This window comes from Epinephelus moara, chromosome 1, assembly GCF_006386435.1.
Source record: "Epinephelus moara isolate mb chromosome 1, YSFRI_EMoa_1.0, whole genome shotgun sequence".
In the NCBI taxonomy this organism is placed as follows: domain Eukaryota; kingdom Metazoa; phylum Chordata; class Actinopteri; order Perciformes; family Serranidae; genus Epinephelus; species Epinephelus moara.
The window spans coordinates 25,735,469-25,753,953 of NC_065506.1; the positions used below are offsets into that span (position 1 = coordinate 25,735,469).

An 18,485-nucleotide genomic window follows, 5' to 3' on the forward strand; every position below is an offset into this window, starting at 1 on the left:
AGTCCCTTCCCAGTCATCCTCTTTTCCTGTATTATTTTATCCCTTTCCATCCTAACCCCGCGCCCCATCCCAGTTTTTTCTCTCCATGGTCCTGAGTTTGTCCCTGGTTATAATGGTGCAGATTACAGGAGGCAGAGAGGCACCGCACCTCGGCCGAGGAGGGAACCAGACGCTTCAAGTTGGACTTTGCCAACAAGGCCGACAGCCTGCAGCGGCAGATCGAACACAGAGAAAGGCAACTGTAAGCAAAACCCCTCCAAAGACAGATTAATTGGCACACACATACATGAATCTAGAGAAGCTGTAGTGCTCAGAGACACAACAGAGGCTAATACACCATAAGCTGTGTAGCATGGTGAGCCAGCAGTTGGTGATAAAGCTTTTCTCCCTTTAACTGAAACTGTCACAGCCCTCATTCATACCTAGAAACAGTAAAATACAGTTAAATCAAACATATACAAAGCAGTGTGGCCTAATATAATCTGTTACTCACTATATCTCTGTCTCTTGTATGTCATCTTTACCTGTTACTGGTGTGTATATACGTTTGTGTTCCTGTAGCCAGCAGCTGGAGACGGACCTGAAGATAGAGAGGGAGTGGAGGCAGACGCTACAGAATGATCTAGACAGAGAGAGGGATACTGTGTCTCAGCTCAGCACAGAGGCGCTGCAGATCAACGGACTTAAGAAGGTAAGAAGATTGAGAGAAATTAATGTACCGTGTGTGATACTGTGTAGTACGTTTTATTACATACCTGTGTGTGTGACCCAGCATTTGCAACACGTGATCTGATTTGATCTGATGCATGTCATCTGTTGCATTTTTCTTCTAGGAGTTCCATCGTCTCCAGGATGAAAACATTCAGCTGAAGACCATCTGTGAGGACCAAGAACAAGCTCTCGAGGAACTGGGCTCCAAACTGAGCGAGTATGTGTGCTTTCATTTTAAAAATGTGTCCCATTAGAAAGTTGTGTTTATGAGGGGTGGGGGGAAAAAAAGACTCATAGGTGAATTGCTATGTAGAAGTGGAAGATTTGGCATCGATACACAAATGTCCTTGACTATTTTCTAAATGTTAGTGAATAACATGGAACAAAAAAGGCAGATCTCAACTGCGAGGGCAGGACAGCACCTGGACAGTCTACACACAAGCTGTAGTTATGTTGCATTCACACGCTCTTCAGATGGTCTCATTTCCTCAGAAAGTCTTTCTTCCGACTTTGGTGTGTTCATGAGCTCATTGGTTGTAACGTGGAAACAAGGACACCACAAAGAAGATGTGTTATATATTAATGGCTTAAAACCACTAAAATATTGCTTTACCTGACCTGTTAATGTGGTTAATGCTAATAAATAACTTTTCTAACTATTCTAGGATGCTATACTTGGACAGTAACTAACAGTTGTAACCTAATACCATATTATGAATTATATGTAAGCAAAAACTTGATATGACATATGTGTGTTAAGAAAAAGTTTCTTAAAATCAACCAAATATTTGTTGTTGTCCGCCATGTTTTTGATAATATGAAGTCAACTGAACAAATCTTGTATCTGACTTTCCAAGTTGTTGCTCCGACTTTAGGGATGTTTGTCTAGTCGGTGGGCGGTGCTTGGTACAGTGGCGGGGTCACAAACCTTCTCATTTTGCAGCTAAACAGTACACTAAAATACGTTTCTTAAAACATTTGAGAAGAGAAACAGAATCTTGATTCATATTTGTTCAATGCTGCCTAGTTTGACCATATTTCGCAAGCATTGACAGCTGCTTTAGACTTCTTGGCTCCAATTGGTTGTTATTGGAGCACCACCTTCGATTTTAGAAAATGTCACTAGATGCAGTAGGAAGAGGAGCACGAACATGATTTTTTACAGACCATCTTTCTCATGTACTTCTTTCAGAATATAGAGAGTTTCAGCAGATATGACACTAAGTTATTTTCATAAAACCAACTGTAGCTTTAATGTACCATACCAGTGTTTTTGCATGTTTTACTTGTAATTTACATTCTTGCAAAAAAGTGAAGTTTCCAATTCTTGAGAAAGAACAAACACGTTTTTCTAAATGAAACTAAAAAGAGAACCTCCAATAGTTTCTACTGTTTTTAATAATTCCCTCAGAACGAATAAATGTTTGATGACCTGAGGTGGTTGATTTTTATGTATTTCCTTTACCTATAACAGTTTTATCATTTTTGTCGTCAGATCCAAACTAAAGATTGAAGACATCAAAGAAGCAAACAAAGCTCTTCAGGTAAAGTAACAAAAAAAATCTAGTATAGATTTTGTATTAGTGAAGTTGTGCTGTTTACTAATGTCTGTAATGTGAGGTTCAGGTGAAACAGAGATTTACTGTATCATGTTGTTGCAGGGGGGTCAGGTTTGGCTGAAGGACAAGGAAGCCAGCCACTGCAAGCTGTGTGAGAAGGAGTTCTCCATCTCAAGACGAAAGGTCAGTCAACAAATAACCACAAATATGAAGCGAAAAATTCCAATTTCATGTGTTCACACATCTGAAATCCAGACACGGTCAAAACTAGGACTGGACATCATCTGTAGGCCCCTGATGTTGGTGAGGAAGTTAGTAAACCATATCCTTTTTGCATAAGTAAACACCAACTGATAAAACAAAATGAAAGCTTTTGCATTCTAATTTACTTACTGTTTTGTCACCTGTTATTTACGGCAAAGTCATCCTTCATGCAGGAAGTAAGTTGTTTTAGTTTCCAGCAGCAACAAGAAGTCAGAAAATAAGCCACTATGGCTGAAAAGGCAATGTGCAGGAACTCAACAACCATTTGAGGAGATTGATGTTGCAGTCATGGCTTTAGCCTCAAAGGGATCCACAGTAGTGCTATGCTGAATAATTCACTGCGTTTACATGCAGAAAATATTGTTTTTGTCCTCATACAAAAAAGACAATACTCCCTACTAAGCTGTTTACGTGGCTAATGAAAATAATTATTCCACTAATATCCACATTTACATGCAGCTGTGCATACACAGATAAACTCTTGCATGTAATTTATCACTTCAGATATGGAAAAGTGGAACGGCTGGAGCTCAATGATGCGAGCACAGCTTTCCTTTTTCACTCCTTCAGACACCTACCTGGATATTTGCGTGTATCCAAAAACCTGTTAATATCCAAGTCGTGCATAATGTTTAGAAATAGGCGTTTCTACTCAGGACCAGAAATGTGGGCTTTTGTTTTGGGCATGCATCTCGATCCAGCCTTGCTAACTGTCTGCTAGTTGGTTTGTGTAAAACGTATCCATGACAACGGGCAAGCGGCTGTGTGTCGCGAACTGCAGTAAAGACTCTGATTGAGATATATATCCCAAATGCACCCTGAATATGTCCGAATAATACCATCATATCCCACTTCTTAATTGGAAAAGGCCTTATTAGGAATATCCAAACTTAATATGCTGTTTAGATGACTTGTATCAAATTCAGAATATTGTCATTTTTGGAATAATATTGGAATATTAATCAGACTGATTTCTCAGTGGACAGAAGATCAGTCAGTTACTGTGGTTCTAACTTCCTGTCTCTCTCTTCAGCACCACTGTAGGAACTGTGGCGAGATTTTCTGTAACAGCTGCTCTGACAATGAGCTCCCTCTGCCCGCCTCACCAAAACCAGTCCGAGTCTGTGACACCTGCCACGCCCTGCTCCTCCAGCGATGCTCCTCCAATCCAACGTGAAGGAGCCCCACACTGTCGCTACGTCAGCTTCAAACAATCTGAGATGGTAAATCTCAGCCCTCCGGCCCTCTGTAAGATCCATCTCTCAACTTCTGTCAACACAGTTTGCTGCTAGACATGGGCCGTGTGCATGAACATTTAGTACATTATTTTATTTACAGGTTGAAAAAAGTCCCTTATAGGCAAAATAAGGGGTGTCTGCGTCACTCTGACACGTCTTTGTTTGACGTCACTACTTTGTTTGCAGATTCTCTGCAGTATTACTTACTGTACAAAGAGAAGGAGGCAATCAGCCCACTGTAACACGGGCCAACATGTATTACTTTGAAACTGAAGGAGTGAGAATATTTATAGACAGTCATGACTGTTGGCAGACAGATTATCTTAAATATACATCAGTTGTACAAAAGAAACCATTCAGATTAAATTTAGATATGAATGACCTTGGCCGAGGGAGTCACGTGAAACAGAGCTGTGTGAGGACGGAGCTCTGCTATGAAAGGAGGAACGACTTCACGATGAACTGAAAGTGAAACTGCACTGACTGTGATGAGCACTGCTGCAGCTAAATGCAGACTCTCAATCAAACTATCAGTCTTATTTTGTACTGCATCATTATAATTTATGTATTAAGCCTCAAACTGTATACAGTGAGTGTATAGCCAAACATATGAGATTATATAATTTATAAATACAGTATCACGATCTTGTTACTGAGACTGCAGAGCACCCTCTGTAGGGCTGAAGTGAAACTAACACAGACATAAAGGCAACATTTACACAGGCACAAAGGTTCAAGTCAACCTGACAGAGGGGCTAAATCTAACTTAACGTGATAGTTAAGTTAATTCGATAACTGCAAGAAGATCACAACTGTTTTTTTGTCCCTGTTTTAATGTACAGGAGCAACATGGGAACATTGTGACGATGAGAAACTAATTCCAGGAACGTTCACAGCTCCACGCCAATTTTGCTACACTCACACTATGAGCAGACTAGTTCCCCATGTGGCTGTGACTGTCAAAGGAACTGAAAATCTTTTTTCTTTTCTTTTTTTTTTTTTAAATTATGTTGTTTGTGCCTGTGTGAATGCAAGGAGTATTGCGCACTTGTGCTTCTCATGTTGCCAAAATGAGCCCTGGATTTCTACAGACAGGATTTTTGGAGGGAGAGTCTAAAGTAAAATGTTTCCAAGTAGCAACACTAGGCGTCACTAGTAGCCAAGGAAATCTAGATTAAAGGCACATTACACTGTTTGTTGGAGACACTAATGCAGTGGAAGCTGCTTTAAAGGGATCATTTGCGTTGTATGAGGCACTCATCCATAGTCAGTGTGTTACCTGCAGTAGATGGCAGTCAGCGTGCCCACAATTTGGAAAAGTAGAAAGGAGTACTGCTATGGAAGAATAAGCAGTGTACTGCGGTGGACGGCAGCAGCAGGAAAACATATTTTAGACACCTAAAATATCTGTATGTTTATGCTATATTGACATTGTTTTCGCGTCTTTAACCACCTGGAAAATGTGAGGTTAGGTGCTTCTTTAGTGTCTTTTTTGTGCCAGCTTTCAAGAGCACAGCAGCAGGTTGTGTCTGAGGTTGCTAAGCAACCTTAATAAGAACTGTATCGTAGCCTATTTACTTGAAATCCTAAGTGCAGAGCTGATCTTCTTCCAGGTGCTTTTTGTGTGTAGGCCTATTGTGTGTGGGCATATGAAAAGTTCTGGCAGCCCTGCACCAAAATGATCAACTTTTCCATATTTACCACAAACTGATATTTACGGAAGAAGGGAAAGATATCTGTCAGCTGTGATTGGTTGTTTGTTGTCACATGACATGCAATGTGTGCTGCTGCACTTCAAAAGCTGACCTCTTTATCTCAGGGCACAGTCGTTGCTCCCTGAAAAATAGGCCTTTGGGAACACGTGCGTCGCTCCAGTGTTGTGCGTGCCTGCCATGCATCCTCATTGACAACAATTAATTTGAGCACGCAAACAATGTGGCATGTGTATGGCCCCTTACCTTGCTATCAGACAGTCCTTTTCCAACAGGAACTTAAAGCCATTGTATGTATGCTCTCTTCAAAGCCACCAGACTCCTTTGACAGCAGTTATTTTACCTCGCAGAACATGGGAGTTGCTGGTCTACCACTGCCTCAGTGGGCTAGTTTAGATACGCCAAAGTCACACAATAACACTAACTAGCAGATGGAGGCAGTGGTAGACCTGCAACTCCTGTGTCCTGTGAGGTAGAATTACTGATTTTCATGATGGAGTCTGGTGGCTTTAAAGAGACCAGAGATGATAGCTTTAGTGCCCTGTCGGAAAGGACATCTGTCGGCAGGGTAAAGCGGTGAAAATACTCTAAATACAGTGCACAGTTAAACTGATATTGATGGTTTTTAGGTGTCTAAAATATGTTTCCCTGCTGCCTGCCTCCACAGCAGTACATTGCTTAGCTTCCGTGGCGGTACTCCTGCCTGTTTCTCCAAACTGGGGCGTGCCGACCGCCATCTATTGTAGGTAATACACTGACTGTGGTGAAGTATCAATCTTAACTATCCCTTTAAGGACCAAGAAGAGCACCAGATGCTGTCCTCTCTGGTGACACTTTGAAATCAGTCTTAACTGGCTGTGTAGTTGTTGGCCAGCTCACACCATGACCACTTCACTGACTAGTTAGAAGTTAAGAACAGACTTGAGTGTTGCTCACGTCTGACACCACAGCCACAAAATATATCTGAACACTTGCCAATCCAATATTAGCTGTAAGAAAGATGAATTTGAGAGTATTTATATTTGATTTTGTGTTATGCACAGTCATTTTTACTTTCAGAAGTTTGGGAATTTGTTTGTTTCCTCTTCACTTGAAGTTAGATGTAATTCAGTGCAGATGGAAACGATATAGAAGAACCACATTTTACTGCTGCTCCATTCCTGAGAGGGAAAGTTTGAAACTCTAGACTATTTTTGTTTTTTTTAATGTTTGTGTTTTCAAACTAATGCTGATGACTGTACACTCTTCAGTGACGGGTTATACAAGTTCCACAGCACATTCTGGTTTTGTACTTCAATACGATGTTTACAACCTGTGACCTTTCAAGAACTGGAAGTATTCATTCCCATGAAGAGATGAAACAGGCCTGGGTTTATTTCACCGAGGGTTTTTTATTGTTTAAAGTATTTAAAACTCAACCAGTTTATCATATCATTACTATAGGTACATGTTTCTGAAATGCACCCAGGCCTGAAACCTTTTTGTACAGTGTTGCTCTTAAACATGTCCCAGCTTTCAATGGGACATGTTGTATGTACATAATGTTGATAATCACTGTGGCCCTTTAGCTTACTAAATCCTGCCAGTTTAATATTAACTCTATTGCCAACAGTATGTTGCCTTGACTGTGTAGCAGTTTCTGATTAAACCACATTACAAACAACATTCTTCATGTTTTTTTGACATTGACATTTCTGTGTGAACATTTACTCTTGTTGCACTGTTCCCGCTTAAATCAGCTAACTCTGATTGTTTCTTGATTACACACCTCATAAACAGAGAATTATTCACAACCGTAACACAAATACTTCTTGTAAAGTGATGTCAGGGAGACAGAAAGAGAATTAAATATAAAATTTATTAGGCAAAATGTACAACAGCTGCATAAGCTATCTTACAGCTCAAATATAGAGACTTTATTTTACTTCCACTCTTTGAGAGTGGAATATAATATTCAACTTAGTTTTAAATTCTGTAATGAACTGTGAAAACATTCATAAAAAAACACACTGGCTCACATTTATCAAACCTTCAAAGCAGAAAAGCTGATCTGTTTGAATCAGTAAATTACAGGATGCTTAAATGTTCTGCTGACAACAAATTTAAACCAGAATTAACTAAGATTTTTTAATTTTTTAAAAATTCTAATCTTGTAACGTTTTGACGTTGCTTCTTAGTGCTGCAGTGACCATGCTCGGCCTCGACAGAGCAGTGGCACAAAATGATTCCTTCCTGTATCAGATCCAACAGTTGTTAATCTGTCTCCTCTGCACTAATGAACGTCTCCTGCCAACAGTGAGACGTGAGCTGAGATGATTAAAGTGCATTCCAATGAAGTCACGAAAAACTGCAACACATTCAGTTACTGCCCTCTCAATACCATTCAAACTCTGAATAAAAGGTGCTTGATTTCTCTTAATCAGATCAATTGAGAAAATTTACTTTTCATGTGAGTCGTAAAAACCTATATTACAATAACCAACCCTTTTAAAAATATAAGACAAACACGAAGTCTCCTATATGACCCTTTAACCATGTTCAGCACCTACAACAGCTCCGACATCTTCATGTTGACGAGCTGTTTTGTTCTTCAAATGCTTTTAGGAATGGTGTAATAATAATAAGAATAATAATAATAGTGCTTGTTCAGGTCGTATTTGGTCTGTTTTAGTATCAGAGGTGAAGTTTTAGTACAACTCCACGATAAAAACAACGACTGACCTCAGATCAGCTCTCCTGCTTAGAAAAAGTAATCGAGTGAATGTGGCCTGAAGAGACTCGAGACAAACGGTCAGGATGGATTGGAAAAGTGGGATGACATCATCAGTATGAACCTCGCAGCCCACTGCTCCGTGAGCCTCCGCCCCCTCCAGAGTTACCGTAGTAACCACTGCCGCCACGACCTAAGAGGGTTGTGAAAAGAAAGGTCAGTGTAAAAATGATGACGTAACTTCATTTGACCATGATGACCGTGTGAGTGAAACTATAAAGGTAAAGAACTACAATCTAACTTTTATTAATACTTTATCTAAACAGTTAATAAAAACTCACTCATCTCAGCGGCTCCACTGGCTGTTGAGTTCAGAAACAGCTCAATGTAGCGATGCTCTGTGGAAAAAACATCAATCCGTCATTCATATTGAAGAACTTGTGTTTCTTCTGCTGTTTGATGTGAACTGAAATGCTTGATTTCCCAGTTTAAGAACAATCTAGGGCTGCACCAAGCAGTTCGAAGCTTCATTCACAACGCTGACATTTGAATTCTGTATCAACATTATTTTTTTTACATGTCAATTCATTCTGTTATAACCCAGTATTTCTGCAAAGTTGCACATAAGTATAAAACTTTTTGTAGAATTAGTTCCCGGTGGTGGCTGCAGAGGATTGTTTCCGACTTGTTTGATCCAAACATCTCCAGTAACTCCAGAGAGTTGTGAGAGTTGCTGTCCAAAAGGTAAAATTCATTAAAAAAGGATAGATGTAATCATTTCTAAAATTCACAAGATATTTTTATCTAATTAAATTTTCTTCTTCAGTCCATTTGTGGGCTTTCATGAACAAGTTTTTCACTGCGGTCAAAAAGAACTGTTAGCTCCCTGGCTTGCAGCACACCAAGGGATGCACGCACCTGTATTAACATGGCAGTCTAGCAGCAATCTAACAGCACAATAAATTACATTTATACAACCATAATAAACAAAAAAAAATGTTTAGACTCTTACATCATTATAGTAAATTACTTCAGTTATTATTGATTTAAAGATGATGAAAAAGGTGATGTCATAAAATATGAAGACAGAAATTAAAAGCTTAATTCAAAATCCTCAACAGAAGCTTAAGAAAAAAGATATTCAGCACAGCCCTATAACAATCTGGAATATCTCAAAATAGTGTCATGAAAAATACCAGGATATTTTTTATGCTCTTTAAAATGAATTAAGAGCTAACTTTTTAAAACCCTGGCTGTTTGAGTGATGGGCCTGTGAATTTGTTCTAATCTTATGTTTCTGTAGAAACTGATCCACTTCTCTGCTGTTCATCAGCAGGTAGTTTGTGTCATAAATGTTGCGTAATGTAGCTTGAAAAAGTGATGTCACAAGTAGGCTTGGAGAGTATGACAGTATTCTCATATAGCGGGGTATCTGGAAATAACAGAAATACAGAAGCTCATCTTCTATTAACCTCAAATGGAGAGGCAGTATTACAGATGTATTAAATGTAGTTCCAGCACACGCCACCAAGGGTCAGTCTCTACTACCGAACAGGCAGCTGAGCTGACAAACAACCACAAGTGGGAGAGATAATGTTACAAGACTGAGAGAATGCAGGGAAAAACAGCGTATTTTCACATCTAACGACGTAAATTAAGGATTTATTGCAACCAATCCAGAGCTGGTGATTGTTGGAACTGACTAACTAACTAGACGACTAAAAAAGACTAACAACGACAGTTTTGGTTAATTTTATTTTGTTTCTGTCAAGTTTAAATTAAGTGTGAGGGAAAAAAAATAGGTAGCTGTGCTGAACTTAAGGAACTGTGTAATTAGTTGTAAAAAATCAGGTGGTCTTCAAGGACAGGGCAAACAGTCACATAAAGATAGTGTGTTTTACAACAGGTTAACGAGACAATTAAGTTAGTCTTAATTTGGTGAAAGAGAAACTGGAATTCAGGTGCATGGTTGTATTTCTCTGTCTAATAAGGAAAAAGGTGTATGACTGCACTTTTCTGGACACTTCATGAGTTTGTACTATTTATTTATAAGACTGATAAAGCTAAGAGAGTTTGCATTTCACAGCAAACTTGCCAGTTTGGAGGGGAGAGGTAGCACCACACACTAATACTGTCATATCCTGTACACCCTATAAAATGTCAGGACAGTATTAAGGTATGAAAAAATAGAAACTGCCCAAGCGTTACCACAAGAGGTTAGACAAGCTGAGGAAAGAGGAAAAAGAGAGAACATACGCATGTGGTTCTTGTCTTTGGACATGGCTGCCACAGCGTCTTCATGGGAGCGAAACTCCACATCTGCCTCTCCAGTCGACTTGCCGTTTGGAGCCACGTCAATGTGGACCCTCAGTGGATTCAAAGGAGAGAAGAACTACACCAACAAAGAAACACACATACATTTAAATACATGAAGTCACAAAGTTTTTTTTGTTAGTCTTTCAACATTCAGTGTTTATTCAAATATAGTAGCTTATTGAGCTTCCTTAACCAAACCTATCATACAATATTAAGACAATGTAAATAGGAAACAGCCAAATGAGACTGATATCATAAGGTTCAATTTTAGGACCTTTCTATAATAACACAGAAGACAATTTAACACCTGTTTCACTATCTTACGTCTATTACCGTACCGTATTAAGTGTGAGGACCCAGAATAATTTATATTACATGATATTTTCTCTGTAAACACATACTCTGGCTTCTCCAGTCACCTCACCCAGCACATCTTACACACATGGATTGTATAAACTACAACTGACTGTACGTGGCAATTTTTTTTTGCCTCTGCCTTTAGATCTGAACACTTTTTTTATTTTGTTATTTCAGATTCGGTGTTGTTTAAATTCACTGAAATAACTGCAGCAGCAACATGTTGTAACTTGCTGTATTATCCTCTGTTTATGACACCACTGTTGTGGTCGCCAAAAAATATGTGCTTTCTAACCTCCACCTCATCTACAAGCACCTCGATTTCTGTGTCAGAAAAATCATTTTTTTCTTGCTCTTCCTCTCGGGTGTTGTTAAGATTCACTCTAAAGATTCACTGATCAGCAGGCTCATTTCTACGCATCAACATTCATGAGGTGCTTTGCACTGACCATTTCAGGTTGAATGTGGCCGTGCAGAGGGCCGGGTATAAGGCTGACAGGCATATGCAAGGTTTTACATATCAGAACATTTACTTTAAGAACGGATCCTATGCACTGTTTTATAAAAGAAACCCCTGGTCTCAGTGTGCGTGTGTGTTCTTACTTTAGCAACGTCTCCCTCTGTGGCACGGAAAGGTAAACCCCTCATATGGACAAAATGGCCGCTGTGGAAGCCTGAACAAATGTCACTTTGACCACCGTAACCATGTCCTCCCATCCCTGAGCCAAAACACACAAATAAATCCAGAGATTACCAAGGTAGCATTTAGTAATGTAGAAGAGAGAAGTAATCCGATACATACCAACTTGACATTTACTTAATGAAAAGAAAAGTAAATATGCTTTTTAAGTTATTAATGTTTCTTGTTTAATACGTGAAATCTTCATATAACTTCTAATTAGGTCAGAATCTGCTACTTTATAAAAAAAACCCAATCCTAACTCTGTTTATTCATACCAACAATGTTAAAATTTAAAAATGTTAAGGTGTAGAAAATTCTAGATTTGTGCCGAACGGTAATTCATGTGAAAGATTTTTTTTTTTTTTTTTTTTTTAAATGAACACCAGAAATGTAAACTAATCAATTACTAGAAGACATTTTAGCCTTTCAGCAGGGAAGCCTAGTTTAAAGTATATATTAGAGGGTTTCAAACATTTATTCAGCATTTCTAAATGCCGGACTTTGGAAGGTAAATAAATGTTGGACTTTACCTCTTCCTCCCCTCTCTCCTCTCACTCGCTCATCAAACATGCCGTTGCCAAAACAGTAGTTGTTGAAGCCGTTGTAGCTGTCAAAGCCACCGTAACCTAGACACAGACAAACATGACACAGTTAAAGCAGGGCTCATTCTTTCACATCACAGACTGCTCTTCAACAAAGATAACAGAACTGAATAACTGGCCGACTTCCTGCTGGCTCAGATAAAGGAAATAAAAGGCACTGATGCCCAAAATACAGTTGGCACAGACACTAAGCGTTGTATAGGCAGGGCAAAGTTTTATACCTGTTACAGACTTTGCTATGTAGCGTGTGGTTGGGTGCCAGCTTCACTGTGTACATACTGAGTTTTGCCAAGTGACAATGCAGTAGGTTATGCAGGGTTGGGAAGTTTAAGCTGTACTCTATTCTTCTGTTCCAATTGTTTTGTGAGAATTGACTAATATGACACTTGAACAATAAAGTAGACATTTACAAACTAGAACATACAAACATCCTTACCATGTTTTAAGTTCCCCTCCACTCAAAAATATGTTTTTCTTATTTTTATGTCCCCTTAAATGTCTGACCTTGAATGACCTGACTTGTAACTGTGAAAGGTTTGTCAACAGAGAGGTGTTTTCACAATCCTCTTCTGAGAGGGGCGATGTCTGTCCATTTCCCTAAAACCGGAGATTTAAACAAATGCCTGGTGAGCTAGATTAGGTATCTCCGAAACACGAAAGCCAACTGCCGTCTGATACAGGAAACACATATTGACGGGGGAACAGACTTCAACACAACACCAGCAAAGAAGCCTGAACCCTCCGGCAGAAAACAGAGTTTGCAACCCAATCCAAGTTTTTGGATGTATTAGCATTAGTGAGTATTGCCTTACTGCTCAGAGTACCATAGAAAACTAAAAACACAGGCTTCTGCATAATTAATCATCATCGTTTTGTTCTGTCTACAGCACTGACCAAGTACACTTTTGCAGCCACAAATATTCATGTGTTGCAGAAACACAGAACTCATCTTACCTCCTCCATAGCCCCCTCCGCTCCTCATGGTGTCCATCAGAGCCCCTCCGCGGCCAGGCCCAGGCCCAAAAAACCCTCCTCTGCCACCCCCCATCATGGGTCTATCGTAGGGCCCTGGTCTCTGACCACCCATTCCCCGCCGGGGCAGCTCATAGTAGGCTCGGATCTCATTGCGACTACTCTTAAAAATCTCTATGTACCTGCAAAATGAAAGGCCCATGAGGTGGAGGGGGGCAGAGGAGAGGGTTAAGGAGTAGAAATGGCTTACCTCAGGTTACATACATAGATATAATTAACAGAGAGATAAGATAAACAAACATAAGACAAATATTCTAAATAGTGGTCTAAGTAGTTTTAACCTGGAGCAGGGTGTCTGAATGACTGAACAACCTCAACAAATTCTCATCATTAACTGGGCTTAGGGCTGTAGTTAAGGATTTCTACACCAATCTCACCTTAGTATTTACAATAAGGAGAATCTTTACAGGGCTTTTAGGTGATGCACTGATCATTTTAATATTAAGAACTGCAGAGATGTTTGATGATTTAATGGGAGAGGCTGCCTTGACTGACCTCTGCTATACATCTACACTTAATCCCCTCTTGCACAGTAAATTATCTGAAAAATAACTGTATAAAAGGATATAAGGAAGTGCCAATAAAAATGATCTAATGTACCCAAATGTTGCTCTAACACAGTTAAACAGAGCTTCCAGGTATTTAACGACTAACAGCAAAACTGTGTATGGCATAAAATACTCACACCACCTTCAATATACAGATCAGATACATAACCTTTCATCCCATTATTCAACATGTCACCATTGTTACAATACATAACCCCATTAAACCCATGCCATTATCATTTTAATAAATATCACATGACCCACCCAATTAATTTACCCACTTTACCATAATTATTCTAGCACACCATCCCATGCTTATCATTCAACCATAACAGAGCCCATCCCATTAATACCATAATTACTCTAATATGACCACCCATGAAATACTGCAATAGAAGCCCAACCCAGTCCAGCCCGTCCCTTTCCCGTCTGTCCCACCTGTGCCCTATTCTTTCCTTGTGTTTCCCCAGAGCCTTTTCTGCTATCTCCTTTGAGGCAAACTGCACGAAGGCTTCCCCTGTGCTCCTCCCCTGGTAGTCCACTGGCAGAGTAATCCCATTTGGCACGATTCTCAACCCTTTAACCCAAGCACACATAAATACATAGGTCGGTAGGTAGACTGATAGATGTGTAGAATAGATAGAACAATACCCACTGCATCACTGGAGCTTTCAGGATTAATATAAATGTCATAACTGTGATAAACACCAGCTGAAGTATTTGATTAGACTGTATTAAAAAAGGGCATCTCAGAGGGTTGAATATGTTATAAAATTAAAGTGAATGCAGACAAAAAAATCTCTTCACAACTGAATTTAGGTGACTGGCAAAATTATTATTACTAATTAGTGTTGAGTGACACTGGCCCGTAATAATTCTTAAGTGTTGATTATCTTAGATAAAGTCTGCCAGTGAGCGTAATCACAGTACTGACCCCAGATCAGTGTCATGGGACTGTCTCCCCTCAGCCAAACCAGCCCAGCCCATCCTATCTTTTATTTTTAATTCATCCCTTTAGGAGGCATGATGTTATGGTCATATTGCACACACATGCTAAACAAAGTGTGAACATAACACTAACATAGAAGGGGCATACTCACAATTCATAACAAGGACTAACTGGTAAACACAGTATGACTATACTACAAGAACAAACATACATTAGGCCTTTGGGCCATGACACAAAGACATGCTGGCTCAAAGTCAAATTAATACCACTTTGTAATATGAGAGAAATCCAAAATGTAAAAACATAATGTTAAATGTTTGTTAGATGGCATATCTGTTGATGAACTTTGAATGTAAGTGCAAGCTTATGTCGTGGTGTGTTTTTGTGGGGTCGATCTGCAAAGTGGAAATCAGTTTGAAGTGCAGTTGGCAGTAATTTGACTTTTTCATGAAACAGTCAAAGTCCTATTTCCTGATATTGTGGTACTTTTTATGACAGAGCCTGTAAATGTAAGGTTGACCGATGTTCTACTGTTGTACAAACTTGGCATTAGAATAATGTTAAACTAAATGCTACTATCAAATTGAAATTCTACATATTGTGGCTTTTAAGGTATACTAAACAGGATTGCTGGTTACTGTTTTTAAACACACTCGCCAGCAAAAGTGAAAGTAAAAGCCAACCGCAGATTCACTCTGGTTTCACCTGGCTACATTTGCATTGTTTGGTGCTTTGTCTCTTGTATGCCTGCTGCTTACAGTCTGGCAGTTGGTCGCTACCTTTGTTTAAAGCCCAACCACACCTAAGCACTGTGGGGGTACACGCCCATAAACGTCCCCAACACAGAAAAAAATGGGCAGAGTCTCTGCAGAGAAATACACTGCGGCATAAGTCTAGTGGGTCATCTGTGATGATTGAGGGGATTACTTTTGTATGACTCTACAATGTTTTTAGAAAAATCCTGCATAGTATAACTTTCAGTACCTGGGCCATTAGACTTGGAACAATGAACAGAACTATTAGAAGTGTTTCTTAGACTTATTTCATTAGAACTATTTCTTGGCCTTATTTAATAATGCCTATGGATTCATTTGACGTGAAACAGCACTATACATAGATAGTGACTGAGTGAGGAGTAAAATGTATGCAAAGCCTATGTGCATCTGACATTTCTTTTAGTGGTTTTGTATCATTTGATTGTTTTGCACCTCATGCTAATAAACTTTTTTGCATATTTAAATGCTAGCAGTAGTTCAGTTGGCACCCTACACTCTGGTGTTGACAGTCCAAAAAAACCCTACAAAACTACAATGTATCAGAAAATCTATCCATCAGATTAACATAAATGGTGCAGTATCAGTACAACTCCATAAGGTTACAAAAGATTAAATGTGCGTGTACCTGAGAAGAACTGAACAATCTCCTCCTTGCTGCAGCCAAAGGGAAGGCCTCTAAGTCGCAGCATGCAGCCGCTGCAACTGTCATAGTCAGCAGGACCGCTACGTTTCAGCACCCAGTCCATCTCACTACGGTTTGACTTGAACACTAAGACAGACACACAGATGGACACAAATACACGCACGTCAAACTCTGAAAGGACAATTTAAAAAAATGATTTTTTTCGTTGGAGTTTGGTTTAAAGCATATCACAGGTACACACAGAGACACAACGCATGCTGGAAAATGTCTATTTGTATGGGTAATTGAACACAGGTGAGCCAAGAAACTTTTACAAGCATAGCAAAAAGGAAACAATATCTCTACAGTACACTGATGAGACGACATCAACAGAGTAAGTTGACCTTTAACTGTTTCTATCAATAATTTCATATAATGCAGCAACTGTTCCAAGAGAAAGTTGACACAAGTAAACAACCACCGCCACATTAGTCTGCTGTGATCGCTTATATTGCTTACCCTCTATGTATCGGTGTCCCATGTATTTACGGTCCTTGGCGAGGGCATTCTTGAAATCCTCTGACGTTTTCAGCTCAATAAATGCCTCTCCACTGGGACGGCCTTCTTTAGAGTAGGTGAAACACACTCCGTTTACTTTCCCAACGATGTCACAGTCTGTAAAGGAGTAAGATTGATTGAGATTACCTTAAAAGGATGCCTACACAGAAACATTTCCTGTCATAAAAGAAAAACTCACAAAAGAGGGTACGAATGGATCCAATAAAATGAAACGATCACTATCATTCTGAGATCCTTACAGCATTCTCTCTAATGAAATTTGAAACATAAAAATCAGGTAACAGCTTAGAAAAAGTTGAAACCACAGGTTGCGTCTGTGCTTAACAACAAGAGAGGCTATAGGAGGGAGAGAGGACTCTTGGAAACAAATCAAATGTCAATGAGGCCAGCTAAATTCCACTTAAACCTAGACAACCAAAAAAATGATGTTGCAGTGCAGCCCTGAAGTCACTAAAATGCACTTATAAACTTATTAAAACCTTTCATGCCTCAAGCTGTAAAGATAATGTGTGTGTATTCTTACCAGAGAAGAAACTGGCAACCTCCTCCTGCGTGCAAGACCATGGTAGTCCTCTGATTCGAACCACATAACCCTCTTCATTCAAAGACATCCTCACTGCCACAGACAAAACAACACAGCAGCCACACATCAACTTACTGTCAATAATACTTTTATACAATTCGCCCATCACAATCATGATTAAAAACACTGTGCTTCCAGTGTCCCCTGACCTCCTAGCACACTTCACTGTGGAGTCCTGGGCCCACTTGAGCATTATCAGTGCAGGTGTCTTTAATAAATGTGTGTTTAACAAGCTGCTTTAAAAATGTCTTTATAGTCTAGCAATAGCTAACTTTACTGAAAGAAAGAGATTATAAAAGCCTTGTGTTTTATGAGTAAGGTACATAATAACCAGAGCAATCAACTATGAAATATGCAATTAATTGACAGACATCAACAGCACCATAGAATTTCTACACGAAGCTTACAACGGTGTTATAAACAAGTTTTGCAGTCTATAGGAAACCAAACACATGTCAAAGACTAAAACAGCGTACCCGAGATTATAAACAGTATGCAATAACATAACCTCAGTAGGAAATATCCGATAATTTAGCTCTATAATGCAGGTCCCTGCAGCTGTCACAGCAGTCATACAAGCTAACGTTTATTACTTCCTCCTTCCAACTGTATCTCAAAGTGTTGGTAAAACCTGGAGCTCTGCTAGCTACGGTAACCACAGTTAAACTTCGACTCCCTAAGACATTTCCAAACATATCCTGAACAGACTTTATCTATTCTTTAGTTAAGTTACTTCTTTGCAGGTCGCCACAGGAGGATATTTGTCAGCCTGGACTCTGGGTTCCCTCAAGATGCTAACGTCTCTCTGCTGTCAGGCTGACGTGCTAACGTTAGCTTGAGCACATTAGCAGTTAGCAGGCTAACGGCTACGGCTAACTGTAGGACACTGACAGCGGTCAAACGTACAGGGCAGACTAGTTTAATTCCCAACGGCCGTGCGCCGCCAAGGGACATCAAAATATATCCCCGGACAGACATATGTCAGACGACAGTGACAGATGTCTGAAAACAGTGAAATTATCTCACAGTCGCCTCTCGTCCCCGGTCTCCTGCTCCTGTCCCGAGCCTCAGGTGTCACTACCGTTTCCAGCAAACCCGCTCAGGTATGTTATCGCGAGACTTGGGTACGGGGTAAAAAAAAAAATCATGACCGTTTGGACCGTTTATCTTTTTATCTTTTTAATAACAACTTATTATTAATAGCAAAAACAGTGATGACGTTACAATAAAAAATAATAAATAAAC

At 39.6% G+C, this 18,485-nt stretch overlaps 2 protein-coding genes across 6 annotated transcripts in view; one reads left to right on the forward strand and one right to left on the reverse strand.

The window, feature by feature from the left end:
* The window catches only part of rufy2 (RUN and FYVE domain containing 2), a 33,848-nt gene extending 26,701 nt beyond the window's left edge, over positions 1–7,147 (forward strand). For all 4 annotated transcript variants that reach the window (XM_050036239.1, XM_050036402.1, XM_050036325.1 and 1 more), the window contains 6 exons: positions 122–241; positions 562–691; positions 834–928; positions 2,207–2,255; positions 2,373–2,453; positions 3,568–7,147. In XM_050036239.1, the coding sequence (XP_049892196.1) occupies positions 122–241; positions 562–691; positions 834–928; positions 2,207–2,255; positions 2,373–2,453; positions 3,568–3,711 (619 nt within the window). In that variant the 3' untranslated portion in view covers positions 3,712–7,147. The remainder of the gene's footprint in view (positions 1–121; positions 242–561; positions 692–833; positions 929–2,206; positions 2,256–2,372; positions 2,454–3,567) is intronic.
* Positions 4,785–18,404, reverse strand: hnrnph3 (heterogeneous nuclear ribonucleoprotein H3 (2H9)). Of its 2 annotated transcripts, none has more exons than XM_050036893.1 (11): positions 18,267–18,404; positions 17,181–17,273; positions 16,598–16,753; positions 16,082–16,225; positions 14,170–14,308; positions 13,106–13,305; positions 12,080–12,175; positions 11,471–11,586; positions 10,451–10,586; positions 8,536–8,592; positions 4,785–8,387 (listed from the first exon to the last, which is right to left on the reverse strand). In XM_050036893.1, exons 2-11 carry the CDS (start codon positions 17,266–17,268, stop codon positions 8,308–8,310), a joined length of 1,212 nt encoding a protein of 403 aa, XP_049892850.1. In that variant the 5' UTR covers positions 17,269–17,273; positions 18,267–18,404; the 3' UTR covers positions 4,785–8,307. The 2 variants fall into 2 exon arrangements, with proteins under 2 accessions (XP_049892850.1, XP_049892788.1); XM_050036831.1 differs by lacking the exon at positions 18,267–18,404 and adding an exon at positions 17,974–18,210.
* Positions 18,405–18,485: the final 81 nt, after the last annotated feature.